Genomic DNA, 14,458 nt, shown 5'->3' with positions numbered 1-14,458 from the left:
GGGAAACCTTACTGCCCACATACCTGCTGTGTAAGGAGGCTGATGTGGCTGGGTGGGGAATATTGCCTGGTTGCTTGCTTTTCCGCCAGCCGCTGCAGCTCTGCTGCTACAATACTGTGGTTGTAGCGTCTGCTCTGGGAAGAGCTGTTTTCTGCATCCTTGTGCACCCTGGCTGAGCCCATGCACTGCCCACTTGGACTGCGATGGCACGAACCTGCCAAACATACAGTTTTCATCCACTTAGAAAAGTAAAGCAATGTTTTGGGCTGCAGAGAGCTCCCCATGCCCTTTGAGGAGGGAGCTAAGACACTGAATTAAATAGGAGAGACTTGTACGTTTGCAACAATTAGAAATAAAAGCCGGCAGGAAACTTCTGCAACAGGCTCCATTGTGCACATCTGAGCTTCTCCACACCAAGACTGAACCCTCATTCACCTCAGGATAGAGCAGCTAATGGCACCCAGTTCCAATGGGCATTGGCGGTCTGTGCTCACATATTAATTATCTGTATTAGAGCAGCAAAGAATCCTGTGGCACCTTATAGACTAACAGACGAGCAGTGACTGCAATTGAAGCAGCCAATGTGTGGGGATTTGAAAGACAGAAGATATTTTTGCACTCAACCTAGAAAGTGAGGGGATGTTTGGAAGCCAAGTGTGTAGAGGGAAGTTGCCTCTGAAGAAACATACCTCTTTCTTGTATTAGTTGGACCTAAAACAATTTAAAGCATGGACACTTGGCTTCCTATTCAAAGAGGATCAGTAACAGGTTGAACACATACATTACAACCTTCTTACCAAGAACAAAATCAATATAGAAAAATAATTAGAAGACATTCACAGACTGAAATCTGGTTGGAGGGTCATAAACAGAAGGTTATGATAGACAGCAAAGCAATGAGGAGGGGAGGTGTCTTGGCAGGTCGATAGTGTTAGATCTGGATTTAATATTTTCATTAATGATTGGGAAGATGGGAATATTGATAAGATTCATAGGTGAATTAGGAGAAGCTGTAAACACCAATGAGGACAAAGAAATAAAATGACAGGGCACAGAGAGATCAGAAACATGGGCAGGAAGTAACAAAATGAGATTATATTTGAAAAAGATACAGGTAATACATCTGGGAAGATAACACAGAAGCCAGATACTCTTATGGGAGGAAGAACAACTTATAAAGCAGGAACAGATGAGAGAGAATGGGCAACAAATTGAAAAGGAGTGTGTAATGTGATATGGTTGTAAAAAAAGTCAGTACAGTTTGCGGCTGAACAAACAGTGGCATCACGTCACAGATCAGAGAATTATGGTCTTTCCCTTCTTTAATATGATCCGACCTGTGACACTACACCATTTCTAGAAAGCTGCTGACAAATTGGTGAGAATTTAGAGAATAGCCACAAAAATTATCAGGGAGCTTGAGAGACTGGGTTATGAGGAAAGATAACAGAAGCGGGGACATGGTAACAGTCTTCAAGTACTTAATGTCTGTGAATACCAGGAGAGGAGAGGAATTATTTAGAGAAAGGTAAAACAAAGTAAAACTAAGAGCACTGGGATGAATTTAAAAGGGTAAATTTTTGGCTGAATTATTGGGAAACCTTTCCTGGAAGTGAGTCTCTCAAATCACCTCTGATGGCAAATGGGAGAAGAAGCCCCAGCACTAGGAACTTTTAAGACTAGACCAGACAAAACAGTGGTAAATGCATAGTAGGAAATAATCTGCTTTGGCTCCTTGGAAGGCACCTAATGAGACTATCAGCTCTGGTTTCTAGGCTTCTCTGAATTCCAGAAAGTAGATCATTCAGACAATTATATTTAGTTTCAGGATTCCAGAGGCAGCAGGCATACTCCCTGATCCTCTCTACGAGACACCTCTAGCAGGCACTATACCCAGGATGGCCTCACCAAAAGAGCATGGAAGCTGCCTATGGGATGAAAGGCATGTTTGGTATTTTTCATACAAAAGCTACAATGACTTTGCTTAAAAGCAAATGGATCCCTTTAAATAAGCTACTGAGCAGGTGCATCAGGTTTATTTTAATGCCAGAAAGCTCACCACATTATATAAAGCAGTCTCAGTGAACATGTGACAGAGTTTGTTGTCCACTTCAAACCCAGCTCTGCAGGGTCATTGCAGAGGGAAACCCACTCATAGTTAAAGCTTATATACATGGGCACACTCAGGAACATTGATCTGAACTGAGAAAAGCTGTGAATTTAAAGTGGATTAGTTAAACTGCATTAAACCCCTGTGTTAATACACTCAGACATAAAGGGGCCTTAATTTACTTACTAAGCAAATATGTAAAGAACATATGGCATTTTCCTCAAGAGTAGGGGTGGTAGTGTGGATGTGCTGACCAATTTTCAATATAGGTTACATTCTGCCTTCCTAAACCTCTGCCTCCATCAGTTTCTGATGGATATGCTTTATTTTTCTCTTCAGCTATCTTATTCTGTTCGGTAGCATTGCTCAACCTCTTTCCATCCTAGAGATATCTGTGCTTCAATACAGAATGAAAAATCCCTACATGTAATTTGTAAGATGTTTTGAGGTATGCCAAGATGAAAGGGCCTAGGGAAATATGAAGTTATGTTGTAATTAACATTCCCTTAAACATTGCCCCATTCAGATTTTACTTGGAGGCCTTGACCATTCTCTGAACCTGTGACTAACTGCCACTTCTACTGGATGAGTCTCCTGCAAATCAAATAGGAATCCCCAGCAACAAGAACCCTGCATAGCCCCACAGAGGACTTTTACATTACTGAAACTGCCCTGAAACTGTTAACAACATATCATCATGTATCAATGCTGTGTCAGTTGTGCAGTTGAGCACAACTACCCCTTCTCACATACATCATTTCCCACCTCTGCCATTCGGGCGAGACCCTTTCATTCCAAGCTGAATGAACTAGTTCAATTCTCCATTTATCAGCACAGAAAGCAGGAATTATTAGTAGGGAGAGGCTGTTTTATCCCAAAAATGAATTTAGTGCTGATGAAAGGAGCTAGATTCATAACCCTGAAAATTAAACATTTCTGGCTATCACAGAGCAGGTAAAGGCTATGCACACGTTGCCCTGACCAAGCAGCCTCTACTCTATCTTCATGGTAACTGGATTAGCAAATGTGAGATTGATCACTATACAGACAGAAGCCCAGCTTGGACAATATGAAGAATTCTCCAATTCTAGGAGGAACCTTGACTGACAAAAGATGGGATTTACCCAATGACATGTTCACACATCCTGACTGCCCAGCATACTCACCTGCTTTTGCAGAGGATGGTCGGGACAGTCTTTGGCTGTAGATCTGAGTAGCACTTTGAAATGATGAGAAGGGCCCAATGGTGTAGCTGCCAGACCGACAACGATGCAACCCTGCATGGTTAGACGTCTGGTGGGACACCGGGTTTGTGGAGACAGACCAGTTGTCAGGGATTGTATTCTGGCTCTGGAAAGAAGGTGGGGAGGGTGGGGACTGAGTCAGTTTGGGACCAGCTAGAGAAGCCAGAGAGGAATGGTGACCAGGCACCTGTGTGTTTTTAGAGGCTGTGGCATGAGATGACAACTGGGAACTGATGCTTCTCTGGAGCGTGGCACCAGGAACAGAGGAGGAAGCATGAGGGTGGTTGCACCGGAGTAATTTTGCCTCATCTTCTGTGGAAGACAGGGGCCCTGTTAAAACAATACAAACAAGTCAATCAGAATGTTTCATAAGTTAAACAGCTTTCCAGAACCCCAAAGACAACAGCAATGTGGCCAAGGGGCCTGTGCTTATTGGCCTGATGAAGCCAAGAAAAAACTCAACCACCAGCAAGGGCTGGCAAGAACCAAGCTCTGATTCAGACATATCCTTTCTCCAGGCTCAAAATATCTTGCAGAGCCCTTTTACCACAAAAGACAGATTATTTCTTCGCCCAGTAATCTTCCCCCAGAGTTGGGACTGGGATTCTCTCAGCTTGTTCTGCATTTAGATTCTGACCACTGTAGTTTCTCAATCTGCTAAGTAGTTCTAAATCTACTAAGCAAGTGTGGTTTCTACCTCAGTCATTTGCTGGAAAGCTAACTCTGCCCTGATTTGGATGGGTTCACTTACGGGATTGCCTGGCTTCTTTGGACTTGTCTCTCAGTTCTTCTCCACTTGAGTCTGCCACCGAATGTTGGGGCTTATTCCTTTTCACTTGTTCCACCATCTCAGGAAGATCTTAAATGAGTTTTGAAAGTCAGGAAGCAGAACAGATTAACCTACTTGTACCATAAGAAATGGACTGCAGGGTTCCAATATTGCAGAGACGCTGGATTCTTCCCAATATTTATTGTGGCTACCCCCCACCCCCTTTTCTAACATCACTGTCTGTTGCCTTGATTCATAGCATTAGCTAATGCAGACCTCAAGACAGAAACCTACCCTTTCCTTATGCTGGGATCACTAATCACTTAGCTATCAGACCCACCCTCTCTGGGTTCTGCACTCTTACCCTGTGCAAGGACACCCTATCACGACGGTGTCACACTCACCACCCCCACGCTCCCCAAATCTTTACTGGGCTTTCTACTTAGACCTAGATAATGCCCCGTTAGGATTTTACATTCTCCCCAACTCTATACTGGGTCACCATAGCCAACCCTTGTTTCTTATAAGCTCTCTGTCTCAGTACTGCACAATATACTTACCTCCTTGGGCCCTGCTTTCTGACTGGTTAATGCTGCTGCTAGGCTTCATGGTCCTGGGGTTTGTTCCCAGAAAGACACTTGCTGACTTATTCTTGTGTGTGTAAAATGTCAGCACCTCCTCCAGGTCACTCTCACTGAGATACAGAGGAAAAGAAAGGGCCTAAGTGAGGATTCCAGGAGCTTCTGCCGTTGCATGACAGTCACAAAGGAAACAGATTATGAGGCTGAAGAGGAACAAGCCAGAGAAATTATTGGTCTCCTCAGCCTTCCAGGGAAGGAATGCCTGGAACTGGAACAAGCTCTGGTCTGTATTGTGAAGGAGAACAGCTCAGAAGAACTCCCAGGTGCCACTCCCAGAATATGGGAGGGAAAATTCAGGGAATTCAGGAACCTCCCAAGGCTAAACAGAGAGCAAAAGCAAATCTTACATACTATTTTGGGGAGTTCTGTTTGATAGGAAGAGTGCAGCTCTGAGCAGCAGTCATCAGCAGGACTCCACAGGTGCTCGCTCAGGTGCTTATCAAACCTAGGGCCATGTAACAGAATCCAGCATGGCCTCTGTTTTATATTCATCATTAATGGTTTCATCCCAAGAGTAAGGGAAGGGCCTAGTAATTAACCAATGCCACAGAGTCAGTAAGGGGAGCAGTCAACATTTTTGTGGGTCCCACAAAAATATTTCACATTTCTTGTTATCATTTTCTTGGTTACAGAATTACATAGTAAAATCCTACCCCAATATCTTAGGCCTCTGTCACGTCTGGGACAAGTGCCAGTCACTCAGCTTTCAATTCATAGCAATTTTGAGCTGTATTTCTAGTATCATGAATAGCTGTTTCCCTTTCCTTTCCTGCTCTTTGATGCTGCTTTAGCATCACCTCGTGATCATGTAGTATGGTAGAGGCCAAAAGCAACCCTGTATTCAAAACCTGACACATTATTTTAATATTTTTGTACAAAATATACCTTGTGAGGTATCATTTGAAAACTAGCAACTTGCTGGTGAATAATATCATGGTGAAACGTGTGTAGGAACACTATATGTACAGTTATGAACACAAACTGAAATTATGACTGCAATGTATTTACCAGACACGTCTGAGGAAGGGGTAAACCTGTTCCTAAAAGACAAAGGACAAGCTAATGCATCTAGCCAGGTGTCAAAGTTGATTGGCAACCACCTGTCAAGTGGCCATTCTTTGGCAACCAAGTGGGGCAGGAACAGATTGATCTGCATTTTTAGCAAGTGACAACATGGAACCTCTTTCACCAGGAGATTCCATATCTCTGTCCTCACAGCAGGAAGGAACTTTATCTAGGTATAACCCTCAAAAAATGCATTTCAAAGGGTGATTGGACTATAAAAGGGAGAGACAAAACCACCCCAGGATCGCTCTTTCTTTCTCTCCCTTTCTTTCACCTAAGACGACAAGGGAACCAGGCCTTTGACTTTGGGGGATGATCCTCTTTTGGAATTTTGGTCAGAAATGTTGCCGGGAGCATATGGCAAGGATTTTACCCTGAACCAAATCCAGATTGTTAAGTTTTAGCTACTAGAAAGCATTTTATCTTTATTTCTCTTGTAACCTTTCTGACTTCAATACTTTGTACTTGTATTCCCTTAAAAATCTCTCTCTTAGTTAAATAAACTTGTTTTAATCAAAACTACTCTAGTACTGTGTATAAACTGAACTGTTTGGGTAACTCCAGTTAAAGTGGAAAACTGTTGCACACTGAACCCTTACAGGGGCAACAGACCTCTAACATCTGAGCTTCCCAGGAGCGGACTGGACAATGCAGAACACATGTTTTGGGGAAATTTTGGGACTGTGAATGTGTTGGGGTCACCCTGCAGGTAGTAATCAAGGCTGCTGGAAGCCAGAGTGTGACTGGTGGGTTGCTAACAGGCTGCTGGGGTCAGAGTTGTTGGACCAGGGCTATAGCTATATACAGCCACTCAGGATGTGACCTGCATGCCTCTTTGTGAGCAGTCGAGGTTGGGATATACAACAGCAAAGCACTGTGTGGCACCGAAGATTGCAGGGCAAACAGTGATAAATCCTCAGTGGTCTGGATTGTACCCCAGAATGTGACAATTGCACACAGAGTAAGCAAGCCAGCAGAGGGTTACTGCCAGCAACAGTCACAACATATGACAGTCCAGCAAGGTAAAGTAAATTAATTGCCAGCAGTCACAATTCTGCAAGATACCCTTTGCATATTCACACTTACAGGATGTGCCTCTGGTGCCCCGGAGCCTTGGCAAAAGCAGCACCTATTCAGACAAGTCTTTCAACCTTCGGGGCACATGGCAAAGCTCATTTTTTCCTCTCAGGCATTTGAAGGGTAGAAATATGTAATGGTGAGGAACTGTTGGATAGAAGGGTTATTTAAGCTTTTGGGTTGCCTGGTTTGTTGGTAGTGGGTTATAGTGAATTGTACTGAAGAATGATGGTTGGATATTAATTTTGTTGTATTTTTAAGTTGTGTCAAAGGTGTCAAAAGCCTATGACTAGGCACTCTCTGAGCATATATATACACATTTAAATAAAACAAATACATACATAAATAAAGGACCACATCATGGCACCAAATTTATGAAGGGACAGTTGGATAAACTCTGGTTATCAAGCAGTAACTCTTAGATTCCATCTTCTCCAGGGTCTCTCAGATTATACTGTAGAACAAGCACTCACTATCAAAAGGGATGGCTTGAGCTGCTGGAAACAGATCAGATGATTTAAACCAGAAGTACCCATGCTCAGTAATGTCCGACACCATAGCTTTCAGATGTACCTGATGCATCCTATGAAGCAGAGAGAACATGTCTAGAAACTTCAATCCTCAGCAGCAATGTCTTTTGCTACTTTCTTTTGTATCTCGGAAGATGGTCGCAGCAAAAGAAGTTTTCAGTTCCAAGCTGGAGATAATATCTGGCCACAATGGCCTGGTAACTGCAACATGGACTCCCAATATTCCTAAAGAGTACACATTTCTGCCCAAGACATCAATTTTCTTAGTATCCCTGTCCAGTGGAGTAGACTGCAGACTGACCAACTCCAGAGTCAGTCTTTTTACCACCCACAGAGACCATCAGAGAACCTAAAGTCTGGTATGAAGAAATGAGAATCCCTGTTGTGGGACCAGGAACAAGCAATCTGCTTTCCTGGTAACAGCAATATAGATGCTGAGGTCAGCCAGATATTCTAAGCCACTTCTCTTCCTCTGCACTATGGTGATGAATATTTAATAATAATAATGGAGATACACCCATCTCCTAGAACTGGAAGGGACCTTGAAAGGTCATTGAGTCCAGCCCCCTGCCTTCACTAGCAGGACCAAGTACTGATTTTGCCCCAGATCCCTAAGTGGCCCCCTCAAGGACTGAACTCACAACCCTGGGTTTAGCAGACCAATGCTCAAACCACTGAGCTATCCCTCCCCTCGAGAGGAGGGGTCCTTCCTTGGACCACAGTAATCTCCTACTCTAAAGAGTCTACCATCCAAATCAGCAACTCTTGAAACAAATTATTGTCATCAGAAAGTAAAACAGATACAGTCATCATGATATCATCAGGAGACGGAGAAGACACTGAAGCTTCCAGATCAGTAACAGAGGTCTAGCTGACATCACCCCTGCTTTCTCCTCATCCAAATCCAGTAAATCACTGCCAATGTTGATCAGACATGAATGAGAGAAAAGTTCCACAACTGGTTATAGCAAAGGACGTGGAGATTGCGCCTTAGCTCTCTTAGACAAGTGTGTTAAGAGGCAATTTAAAAGTGTTCTCCTCTATAGCCCCTGGCCCCCATGAAGTTGCGAGAAGTCTGTCAATATGGTCACATCATCCATAGGTTAAATAAGGAACAAAGAAAAACCAGTATAAGATTTTCCCAGAGGATCTGAGAGGCCTTGGAGAAGAAATTCCTCATCAATGGCTGTCTTCAAGAAGAACTGAATATAATCACACGGATATAATATTGCATAATATTGTTTTTCATACCACCCCAACTGACACTGAGGATTTACCTTGTATGCAATATACATTTACTACCAGATTCTAGCAAGTTTAAGACAGGTCAAATCTGGGACCTATAAAACTGCAGAGTGCTGGTCCTTTAACATTAATGAACCGCTCACAGTTAATTGTTTTAGCAGAAAGGGAAAGAAGCCATGGCCATGGCAAGGAGTGTACTTCACCTCCCTCCATGCCTTAGGAGGCATAGTCCCAGATGGTACCTGGAATTCAAGGAAGATGGCAAGGGTTGGATGTGCTTGTGAAGACAGGAATTTGAGAAGCAGAGCCATGATGGAAGCTTAACCACAGAAGATCAGGGCAATCTCAGCAGCAGCCCTGGCCTTGTTTTCCTTCTAAGGTGTGACTGCATTTGTTCCAGCATGACAGAGAGTGGATATTACAGACTATGAGCATTTACGGGGCCTGGATGGAGCCCATATTGTCCTTTGGGTCTAATGGCAAAAACATCCATCATACATTCCATGCAACAGATACTGATGACACTGCAGCAGTTTGGGGAGGTAGGATGGGGCAGTATAAGAGCAGAAGGGATGCAATGTGCTACTTTATAACAAGGAGTAAAAGTCCATTCCTACCTTGCCTTAGTAACAAAGTCCTGAAAACCTTCAGCATTCACACCCTCCTCTTCCTCTTCTTCCTGTTTCCTTTTTGATCTTGTCTGAACCATTTGCTCAGTTTCCTGCAAATAAGTATATTAGTTACCTATCACTCCGCCTCTCTATGCAGCTTCAAGTGCTGGGACACAGGTATTGCCCAAAGGGAAGGGATTCCAGAGCAATTTCATGGTATCTAGAACAAGGGGATTGCCTGATTCCATAACAGCCAAATTGATAGTGCATTTCAATCTGCATATTTGCTTGCCTTCCAGCAGTACTGGTTTGGACACGCTGCAGAACCTGTAATTGCAGAGGGCCCACAGAGACAGAGACACGTTAATCTCTTCACTCTACACACATTATTAAAAGTGATATGCTGAACAGCCCCGTCTAGCCTGATCAAGTGAGTGCTTTTGCTAAGGATGCCACCTCCTTATTAAGACATGGGGTAAAAGGGAGTCCCCCTTTGCTAACCCTGGGTTCCCACCGTTTTCCCGGTGCCGGAGCGGTCCGGTGCTGGAGCGGAGCCAGCGCTCGGCGTCGAGGCTGGAGGGTTAAGCGCTGCTTCCATTAAGAGGGTCTTTAAGCGCTGATCCCTCTCCTTTTTTGTTCTTGGCTTAAATGCCTTACAAATGCGGTACTTTTCAGAGATATGCGATTCCCCAAGGCACTTCAAGCAGGCGTCGTGGGGATGGCTCGTTGGCATCGGCTTCTTGCAGGCCGAGCATTGTTTAAACCCTGGTGAACCGGGCATGAGCCCGGTGCCGGTCGTGGGGGAGGGCTAGAGCCCAAGCCCGCTAACAAGTACTACAACTAACAACTAATATTATAAACTCTAACTACAACTATAACTATATACAACTATTAGAACAACGAGACAATGGAGAGCTAGGGACATGGAGGACAGCTATGCCGCGCTCCACAGTTCCAACGACCGACACGGCGGTAAGAAGGAACTGAGGAGCGGGCGGGCCGGCAGGGGTATATATCAGGCATCATGCCGGCGCCTCTCTAGGGTGCGACCTGCCGGCCCACCAGAGTTGCTAGGGTAAAAATCTTCCGATGAAAGTGCATGCGCAGCGCGCACACCTAACTGGAATGGATATGAGCAATCACTCGAAGAAGAACAGAATTTCCTGCGCTTTGTGTTGGCTGCCATGGCAAAGGGGTTGACTTCTGGAAATCCCCAAGCTATGAAAAAATTTTGTGGAGGACTCAAGATTCCAATTCCCATGAGTAATTTAGGGAGAAATGTCAGCTGAGGGTGTTGATGATGGTGTTTTGTTTAACTGGAAGATAAAAAACTGATATCACTATTTGACTGGCAATGCAGCAGTTTCAAAGCTTTATTGCTTCAGTGCAGAGTGAGTGGGGAAATGTGCTTAACCCTGATGATTAATATAATATATGTGCGCTATGTTGTCTGTCAAGATCTTGATGGACTTGTTTTTGAGTAGGGGGAAAAAGGTGGAGAGAAGCATTTCTGAACTTTTTTAATCCCAACAGATTGGCATGCAAGCACTATTCCTGTTGTGACTATTTTCCTTGGACTGCAGGAAGACTGTGATTGTTGGGTAATAAATTGTCCTGAGCCACCCCTGCCGATATCAAAGATACAACCTGGCATTTTGCATCACAAAAACACAAGCTGCCATGTGTCCCAGCAGTTGCAGACATACTCTTGCTGGAACTTGAGGGCTGAGCTGCACTTTTTGGATAAGGTCCTTCAAAGAAAGGAATATGTTGAGAGGGAAATAAGCTCTACCTGTTATCGAATCCAGAAATACTCCAATAAAGAGAATTCATTGTGGAGGGGGTCAAGATTTATTTCTCAAGATTTATCTGTAGGCCTAGACTTTGTAATAGTAAAATTATTGTTTGAATGGCTGACCAAACCTCTTGATAAGACCACCCCTTGAGGAGCCAGTGGAACAATGGAAGTAGGTAGCTACCATAATTTGTGGGAACATCCTTAGGATGGATGATAGGCCAAAGAGTAGGACCTGGTATTTGTAATGATTGTGGTTGAATGTGAAACAAAGAAATATTTTGTGAGAGTAATAAATCACTATGTGAAAGTAGGCATCTTTGAGATTGAGGGTCACAAACCACTGCCCTAATTCTAGGGAGGGAATAATAGTTGCTAGGGACACAATCCTGAATTTCAGATGTCTGACATGCTTGTTCAATTGTCTAAGATCTAGTATCAGTCTCCAACCCCCGTTTTTTGTGGGTATCAGAAAATATCTTGAATAGAACTCTTTTCCCTGTGTTGAAGTGGGGCTGGTTCTATGGTTTCTAGACTTGAGAGTCTCCTGTGCCAGCAACTGATTGCAAGAGGGTCCCTGAAGAGGGACAGGGAAGGGGGTTGGAAGGACAGGATGGCAGTAAACTGGATAGCATAACCCGAAATAATGGACTCTAATACCCATTTGTCCAATGTTATAGCCTCCCATGCTTGATGAAATAGAGAGATGGTGTCCAACTTGAGAAAGAAAGGAGTTGTCATGTAGCTGAGAGAACCTCATCACTGGGTAGTCTGAACTCATGACCAAACCATCAAAACTGGCATATGGATGATACGGTATTTAAGACTGGGATGAGGTAGTTGCAAGCTTTTTCTTTGAAAACCTCAACCTCTTAGAAGTTGGTCCTGGAAAATTGAGCAGGGTTGGATCTTCGCATTAACTGAGACTTGCTAAACTGTCTTTTATTTGCAGATGTGTATATCCTCAAAGACCTAAGTGTGGCTCTAAAGTCCTTCAGGGTATGAAGAAGTCATCCGTGAAATCTGAAAAAAACTTCTGACCATCGAAAGGTTAATCTTCCATGGTCAATTGTACCTCCTACAGAAACCCAGACAAATGAAACCAGGATGCTCACCTCATTACTACTGCGGTGGAAACAGACCTACTTGCAGTGTCTACAGCTTTGAGCGATGGCTGCAGTGAAGATATTGCTAAGAGCTGACCCACCTTTATTATGGTATTGAAATGTTCTCAATGTTCCTGTGGTAAATGGTCAATAAAAGCATTAAACTTCTGTAGTCTACACAGTCATTTTTAACATCAGCACCTGGTGGTTAGCTATCCTGAACTGAAGTGTTGCAGACAAGTAGCTCTCATGACCAAAGAGGTCTTGATATTGCTGGTCCTTATTAAACGGGGTGCCTTGTTGGGTCTGTTGTCTGCCCCTTTCATTGACTGCATCCACAACTAAAGAATCTGGTGTTTGATGAGCAAATTAAAACTCACAATTCTGCAACATAATTTTTGGTTTTTTAATCAGCCCTCTTACATTTGGTGCGAGGGGGAGGGGGAAGATGGAGAGGGAGGGGCATTGCTGGAGTTTCCCAGATGGACCTGGCTGGCTCAAGGAGGGTTTCGTTAACTGGCAGTGCCACCTGTGCTGAGGTAGAGGTGTGCAATATGTCCAGGAGCTTGTGATGGGAATCCTGGATTTCTTCCCGGGAATTCACAGGTGTCAGCAGCCAGAGGTGCTGGAACAATTTTTATAGTGGGGATGCTGAGAGCCACTGAACCAAACCGTAAACCCTGTATATGATGGAAACCACTTCAAGCCAGGGGGTGCAGCAGCACCCCCAGCACCGTAGTTCCAGCACCTACCTTAGCAACCCACTTCATTATGTCCTGGAATTGCCTAAAGTCATCAGCTAATGATGGTAGTGGTGGCCTTACTGCCTTATCAGGTGACAATGATGAGATGTTTGTAATGGGGGGCAACCTCTTTGTTCACCTTTGCCCCCTGCTCCTCAAAGGTCTCCTCGGGCTCAGAATGGGGAGGAAGATTGGACAGTACCGGTGAACAAGGTCTTCTGTGTGCCCTGAGAGACTGAGCTGAAGTCCCTTGACACTGCTGGCAGTATATTGTCTATGAATCTCAGCAAGGCTAATGAGGGAGACCAGAAGGCATGGCAGGAGGTATGCAACACTGGTCATCCCAAGCGTTTGTAGGCAGGGGTCTGGTGCCCTGCCTTTGTTGCATCTGCAATGCGGAATAACATCTGGAATAAATTGGAGAGCTTTGTACAGAAAGTTCAGAGTCAGAGTCAGAATGCTCATCCACATTTGTATCAGAGGTGGCAACTTCTCCTTATGGATAGCAGAAGTTGGAAAAGAGGTAGGTCTCATGAAAACATGAGCAGTTGGTGACCTAGCTGACTCCAGTACTGAAAAATGTCCAGAGGTCACAAAGAGCAGATACTCAGGCTCATTAGGAGGGACTCTAGTTTTCAGTGCTAAAAAAACAAAATTCCTCCAATAAAACAAAACATGAAAATCCACGTGTTTCCATGATTAAAATGAGACTTGAACTTTAGTTTCCCTAACCACAACAGACAGTAGAACCCCATATATCCGAACATCCATTATCCAGCTCTCCATATTAACCGAACCACTAGCCGCCTAAGGCTAATCACTTGAGCCACAATCTTAAAATAAGAGATGAAAAGCTCTTTGCCAATTCTGATTATCCAAATTTTTAATTATTCAATCTCACCTTGGTCCCAGTTAGATCAGATAACTGGTCCTCTACTGTAAATTTAAAGTGCATTCAAAAATCAACCACAAGAGGGGGAAGTTGCATTCATTGATTAAGTGATATGGTACTTTCAGTAAAATTTAGTTAATATCTGTTTTTATTTTTTCATAAAATGTAAAAAACTAAAGATTTTCTGTAAAAACACAAATTCTGCATTTTTCCATGGCAAATGGATTTCTAGGATCCCTGCTCATTAGGTACCAAAAGCCCTTGTGGATACTCTCTCCAACGCATCATCAGGGACCTACAACCCATCCTGGACAATGATCCCAGACTTTCACAGGTCTTGGGTGGCAGGCCAGTTCTCGTCCACAGGCAACCTGCCAACCTGAAACATATTCTCACCAGTAACTGCACACCGCACCACAGTAACTCTAGCTCAGGAACCAATCCATGCAACAAACCTCGATGCCAACTCTGCCCACATATCTACACCAGTGACACCATCACAGGACCTAACCAGATCAGCCACACCATCACCGGTTCATTCACCTGCACGTCCACCAATGTAACATATGCCATCATATGCCAGCAATGCCCCTCTGCTATGTACATCGGCCAAACTGGACAGTCGCTACA

General features: G+C 43.9%; 1 protein-coding gene across 8 annotated transcripts in view; it reads right to left on the bottom strand.

Moving 5' to 3' along the window:
- Window positions 1-14,458, bottom strand: part of TTLL5 (tubulin tyrosine ligase like 5) — a 234,727-nt gene that overhangs the window by 122,611 nt on the left and 97,658 nt on the right. For all 8 annotated transcript variants that reach the window (XM_050955655.1, XM_050955657.1, XM_050955660.1 and 5 more), the window contains 5 exons: window positions 9,299-9,402; window positions 4,684-4,817; window positions 4,106-4,213; window positions 3,277-3,684; window positions 24-214 (listed from right to left, as the gene is read on the bottom strand). In XM_050955655.1, the coding sequence (XP_050811612.1) occupies window positions 24-214; window positions 3,277-3,684; window positions 4,106-4,213; window positions 4,684-4,817; window positions 9,299-9,402 (945 nt within the window). The remainder of the gene's footprint in view (window positions 1-23; window positions 215-3,276; window positions 3,685-4,105; window positions 4,214-4,683; window positions 4,818-9,298; window positions 9,403-14,458) is intronic.

The sequence above is a fragment of the Gopherus flavomarginatus genome, chromosome 5, assembly GCF_025201925.1.
Source record: "Gopherus flavomarginatus isolate rGopFla2 chromosome 5, rGopFla2.mat.asm, whole genome shotgun sequence".
Taxonomy (NCBI): domain Eukaryota; kingdom Metazoa; phylum Chordata; order Testudines; family Testudinidae; genus Gopherus; species Gopherus flavomarginatus.
Note: the sequence above shows the minus strand (reverse complement) of the source record. Positions and strands in the feature narration are given on the sequence as shown.